The sequence below is a fragment of the Marmota marmota genome, unplaced genomic scaffold (assembly GCF_001458135.2).
Source record: "Marmota marmota marmota unplaced genomic scaffold, marMar, whole genome shotgun sequence".
Classification (NCBI taxonomy): domain Eukaryota; kingdom Metazoa; phylum Chordata; class Mammalia; order Rodentia; family Sciuridae; genus Marmota; species Marmota marmota.
The window spans coordinates 3,955,364-3,961,480 of NW_025999863.1; the positions used below are offsets into that span (position 1 = coordinate 3,955,364).

Genomic DNA, 6,117 nt, shown 5'->3' on the forward strand with positions numbered 1-6,117 from the left:
TTTTTTTTTTTTTTTTTTTTTTTGAATTTTTAATATTTATTTTTTAGTTCTCGGCGGACACAACATCTTTGTTTGTAGGTGGTGCTGACGATCGAACCCGGGCGGCACGCATGCCAGGGGAGCGCGCTACCGCTTGAGCCACATCCCCAGGCCCTTGAGACAGTTTCTGTGGCTTCCAACCAACAAAGCCGACGGGCACATGTTCTTGGCCATTTCTTCACTGAGTGTCAAACACTGTCATGGCTGCTGACTTGTAGTGAGACAGAGAAAAGTCCGTGCTCTCCTGGGCTTCCATTTCAGTAGGGGAGACAGTAACAAGAGAAGCAGCCAAGGATCATAGAGAGGCTCCTCAGACTTCGGTGTGTACGTGAATTTGTTGAAGGTCTTTTTTTTTTTTTTTTTTGTACCGGTGACTGAACTCACTTAAACACTGAGCCATATCCCCAGCCCATATATTTATTTTTTATTTTGAGACAGGGTCTCACTAAGTTGCTTAGGGTCTCACTGAATTGATTAGGGCCTTGCTAAATCACTGAGGCTAATCTTAAACTTGCAATCCCCCTGCCTGAGCCTCCCAAATTGCTGGGATTACAGGTACATAGCACTGGCTCAGCAGTTTTGTTAAATAAAATGCAGATTTAGATTCAGCAGGTCTGGGGTGGAGGTTGAGAGTCCCTTTTATTTGTTGGGGTGCTAGGGATAGAACTCTGGGCCTGCAAAGCTAGCCAGGCACTCTGCCACTGAGCTGTACCCCTAGCCCAAGAGTCCATATTTCTGGTTTTTGGGGTTTTGTGGGTTTTTTGGTGGGGGTACTGAGAATTGAACCTAAGAGTATTCTACCACTGAGCTACATCTCCAGCCTTTTTTGTTAAAGACAGGTTTTCCTAAGTTGTTGAGGGTCTTCCTAAATGACTGAGGCTGACCTTAATTTGAGATCCTCCTGCCTCAGCCTCCAGAGTCACTAAGATTATGGGAAGGTACCGCTGCTCCCAGCTTCAAGTGTCTGTATCTCTATTGAGATCTCAGGGGCATTAGATCTCAGTGACTGGTCTATAAAGTATATTTTGAGTAGGAAAATAGTATGCTCATAATTTCGCTAAAGAAAATAAGGTAGGAAAAAGGAATAACTTGCACTGGGGGTTGCAATTTTATTTTATTTTTATTATTATTTATTTATTTTGTTAGAGACACGGTCTCTGTGCTGCCCAGGCCGACCTTGAGCTCATGGGCTCAAGTGATCTTCTTGCCTCAGCCTCCCAAGTAGCTGGGACTAGAGGCCTTGCGCCACTGAACCCATCAGGGGTTGCGATTTTAAATTGGGGTGTCAGAAGGACAGTCTTGCAGGAGGGGAAGAGGGAGCCATGGAGATTACAGAGAAAGAGCATTCCAGGCAGTGGAAACAGGGCAAGAGTTCTGAGGCAGGCGCAGGACGTGAGCTGGAGGACAGGGAGGAGGCCAGCGGGGCAGCAGTGGGTGAGTGAGGGAGAGGGTGCAGGGAGGTGCCATCAGTGGCTGCGGCAGACGGGAGAGGCTGTCGATGGAGTAGAACATGGTAGATTCTCATTAGGACGCTGGGTGGCATGGAGCCACAGAGGGTTCTCAGAAGGATGACATGAGCTCATCCAAGTTTTAAAAGGATCCCCTTCCAGCTGCTACAGAGAGAATAGCTTTTGGAGGCAGGAGTAGATGCTGTGACAAAAGGGAGGAGGTGACACAGTGGCCCGGTGGTGACAGCTTGGGTCAGGGAAGCAGCCAGTGGAGTGGGGAGAGAAGGCGCTGGGTTCCAGGTAAGCATGGAAGGCTGAGCCGGAGCTGCCAGTGGAATGGACCCGCGGAGCCGAGAAGAGACAAACCCAGGGCGACTCCACGCTTTCCGCAGGGCAGGGGCACCTGGAGGAGGATGAGTGGGGCCCGGAGATAAGAGCAGTCTCAGATGCATTGATTTGAGGGTTAATTCTAGGCCTTTAAGGGAAGATATGAGGACAGTCTGGAGCCGCAGAGACACGTAGGTGGAAGACAGAGCTGGCAGGGACTGTCGGGGAAGAGGAACGGGGCTGATGGAGACAAGAAGGCAGAGGGCCTGAGGCAGGTCACCAACGCGCCACCCTACAGCCATGGACGGGAAGGCGGAGGTGAGGGAGAGGAGGATCAAGGCTGAGCCTAAATAATTGACGGGTCTTCCTGTCATGGAGTGGCTCACATGTTTTAAGAAAAGGTAATGAAACTCTGTCACAGTTGGGTTCTCTGCAAGATTCAGTTTTTCCTGGGCACCTATGGGGGACCAGTTCCAGGATCCCCTGCAGGTGCCAAAATCCTCAGGTGCTCAATTCCCTTCTATAAAATGGTGTCGTGCTAAAGTCCTCTTGGGGACTTTAAATCACCTCTAGGCTAAGACAATGTGAGTGCCACATAAGGGCTGTTACACTGTGTTGTGAAGCGAATAGTGACAAAGAGTGTACATGCTCAGTACAGACGCAATTTAAAAGAAAACACACCGATCTGAGTTGTTCCTGAGGGTGCAGAACCTTCAGGGCCAAATGCACTGAGGGGAGCCTGGGATGAGAGATGCCTGTCGGGGATTAACAGCTGTGGAAGAAAGTGACAATAGGTCCATGTGGTGCGACTCTCCATCGTGTACAACCAGAGAAATGAAAAGTCACGCTCCAGTTATGTACCATGAATCAAAATGCATTCTGCTATCATGTATAACTAATTAGGAAAAAACACTAAAAAAAATATGTAAATAAATAAAATGAAAAAGCATTTCAATACCCAAAAATAAATAAATAAAAGTGCTGGCCAGGGGAGAGGCCTTAGCCCACTGCCAGTCTCCCATGGCCCATCAGCGACCCCTGTCAAGTCAGGATGTCCAGACCTTGGTTCCTCCTCTTGGCTGAGTCCCTGAGGGCGGCTTCCTGGGGGGAGGATGGGGCATCTCTACAGCTGAAGGTGACCATAAAGCTGCAAACTCGAGGCTCTGGGGGACCACTGTTCCCTCAGCTGGGCTGCAAGTCTTCAAAAGAGGACTAGGTCATGCAAGGTAAGTTCCAGAAAGGCAGGGGCTGGTCCGAGCTGTATTCCTGCTCTACTCCAGGGCACGGAGGCTTCAGCAAGTAGCAGCTGAGTGAATAAATGCACTGTCCAATACCTGTGCAGCAAGGTCCTGTGGCTAGTTTCTGGCCAATGGCATATAAGAGGAGGGGGTGGCAGCTTCCCTCTGGGACAGCTGGCTGGCATGCCCCCTCCATCCTTCTCTGGGTGACTGAGGTGAGAGCTGAGAGAAGGTCCCTGGAGTCTGTGTGACAAAGCCGCCTCACCTCTCCTGGATGCCAACCCCCCATGTTACTTGAAGAGAAAGACTTTCCTTCTTAGGTAGTCACCCGGGCTTCCGCCCTCACAGGATGCTCAACTAGTAGAGACCGCAGCAGTCGCTTAATCAATGAGTTATATTCCCCAATATCGATACTGGATTTTTAAAAAGTTTTAAATGTAAATTATTTTATGAGTCCTCCCTTACTGGTTTATTTCCAATTCTTTGCTAACTATGCAACTTTCAAATCTGGGGTCAACATAATTCCCAGAAAAGCTGTAGCACTGTCCATGCATCAGAGTATCTGTTTACTGCCTCTCTGGCACTATTTCCTTTTCTTCTTTAATTTTCAATTCTATCAATGCAGCAGGCCTGTTTGCATTCATCTCCCCCAAAGGTAACAGCAATCAGAGCTCCTCTCCCATCGTGAGTGATATCTTAAAACTGGTGGGACAGGGGCTGGGGTGGTGGCTCAGTGGTAGAGCACTTGCCTAGCATGTGTGAGGCACTGCTAGGAAATTGTGATTCTCAGAACCACGTATGAATAAATAAAATAAAGTTCCATTGACAACTAAAAAAAAATTTTTTTTAATGGTGGGACAGGCTGATTTGCAGCGGAGAGCCAAAATATTCATTTGTTCAGAGTTTACTGAGCCCAACTAAGTTTAAAGCAACAAAACACACTTTATTTATTTTTTCAGTAGTGGAGATGGGACCCAGGGGCACTTTACCACTGAGCTATATCCCCAGCCCTTTTTGAGACAGGGTCTACTAAGTTACTGAGTCTGGCCTCGAACTTGAAATCCTCCTTGCCTTAGTTTTCTGCATCATTGGGATTACAGGCATGTACCATCACACCAGGCTCAAAATGCTTTTAAGTATTTCTGGAGTAAATACAATGTGCCAAGCACTATTCTAAAGTTCCTTCTTCTCCTTTTTAAAGATTTCAGTTCACTACCCACTTTGATTTAAGTCAGTGGTTCTGTGGGCTGGGGGCACAGCTCAGCAGTAGAGCATTTGGATAGTTCATGCAAGGCGCTGGGTTCTGTCCCAGCATTACAAAAAAAAAAAAAATTTTTTTTTAAAGATGCATTTTATTCTGATTCCTAATCAAAAAGGTCTGATTAATACTTCCCAAGAATCATAGAGATGAATAAGACAGCAGAACCTTTGGCTCCAGTCAGCTCAGTTTTACAGTCAACAAAGGAGAAAACAAACAAATTAATGGAATTGTCCTGGACAGTGGTGCCACACAGAAGATGTCAACAAGACAAATGTGGTCCAGGGAGACTTCTCCAAGAAGTTGACATTTGAGCTGAGAACGATTGATTTAATTATTTTTGGTAATGGGGACTAAACCCAGGAGTGCTTTACCACTGAACCCCATCTCTAGCCCTGTTTATTTTTTGAGATAGGGTCTTGCTAAGTTGCTGAGGCTGCCATCTAACTTGCCATCCTCTTGCCTCAGCCTCCTGATTTGCTGAGATGACAGGCATTTGATGCCACAACGGGGAAAGCCCTCTGCTCTCAAACTTCCTCCCTATCACATCGTTGTCTCTTGGCTCAGTGTGAATTGTGATTTAATCAGGCATTTTTCTAGGCTCTGCATGCGAAGAGGTGTTCTCAGAAGGTGACATTAGAATTAAAAGATGAAAAAGAATCCACCTTGAAAAAATCTGGAGAAAACAAGGGCCCAAAACCTCACCAGGCACTGCCTACTTCTTCCCTTTGCTCATTCTCTTCCGATACGAATAACTTCCCAGCGAATGAACTCCTACTCTTGCTTTGAAGCCCAACACTACAGCTGGCTGGCGTGCACCCTCCATCCTTCTCTGGGGCTGGAAACGTGCCACCTTGGATCTTGAAGCCCAACACCTACACTTCGTACGAAGCTTTGCAGGTGGTTCTCCAGGCAGAGTCCACAACATGCGCAGATGACTCCCACCACGTGGGGTTCCTCCCTCTATCTCACAGGTTACCAAATATGGATGGGGAGGGGCTGGGGTTGTAGCTCAGTGGTAGAGTATTTGCCTCGAATGTGTGTGGCACTGGGTTCGATCCTCAGCACAAAAATATAAATACAATTAAGATATTGTGTCCATCTACAACTAAAAAATATTTTTTAAAAAATAGATGGGGTTATCTCAGGGGAAGTTGACCCTACCAGGCTGGAAGTTCTCCCAGGCCCCAGCCCAGGCCGAGTCCTCTCTACGCCACTTCCAAGATGAGCTGTGAGCACGCTGGAGCTGATTTTTTAAACATAAGAGCACAAAACTGACGAACTGCTCGGGACACAGCAGCCGGAGAACTTCCACTCCCTCCGCCGGCTCCTCCCCTTAGGCCCCGCCCCACGACGTCCGCCAGCCTCCCGGAAGTGGGGGCCTGGTGAGCATGCGCCGCGGGCGTAGAGCACGCCGGGAGTCGTAGTTCCGCCGGAGAACGGAAGCCGAGGAGGACTGCGGCGGCATGTGGCCCCGAATGCTGGCAGGGGAGGCCTGGGTGGCGGCAGGCAAGTGCCGGGCGCTGGGGCCTCGCCTCGCCGCTCGCTTCCCCGCGCAGCGGACCCCCGGGAGCGGCCTGGCCCTGCGGCGGAGCTTGCACGCGACGGCGGCCCGGGCTGTCCCGCTCATCCCCATCGTGGTGGAGCAGACGGTACCGCGGCCCGGCGGGGACACGGCCCCGGGGCCGGGGGTGGGGTCGCCGACCGCCTGACCCCTCACCCCGTCCTTCTCTCCCAGGGTCGCGGCGAGCGCGCCTACGACATCTACTCGCGGCTCCTGCGGGAGCGCATCGTGTGCGTCATGGCC

General features: G+C 49.6%; 1 protein-coding gene across 1 annotated transcript in view; it reads left to right on the forward strand.

Moving 5' to 3' along the window:
* The first annotated feature begins 5,728 nt into the window (after positions 1 to 5,728).
* Positions 5,729 to 6,117, forward strand: part of LOC107157315 (caseinolytic mitochondrial matrix peptidase proteolytic subunit) — a 5,694-nt gene continuing 5,305 nt past the window's right edge. The window contains exons 1-2 of the mRNA XM_015503673.2: positions 5,729 to 5,962; positions 6,049 to 6,117. Coding sequence (XP_015359159.1) covers positions 5,777 to 5,962; positions 6,049 to 6,117 — 255 coding nt within the window. The 5' untranslated portion in view covers positions 5,729 to 5,776. The remainder of the gene's footprint in view (positions 5,963 to 6,048) is intronic.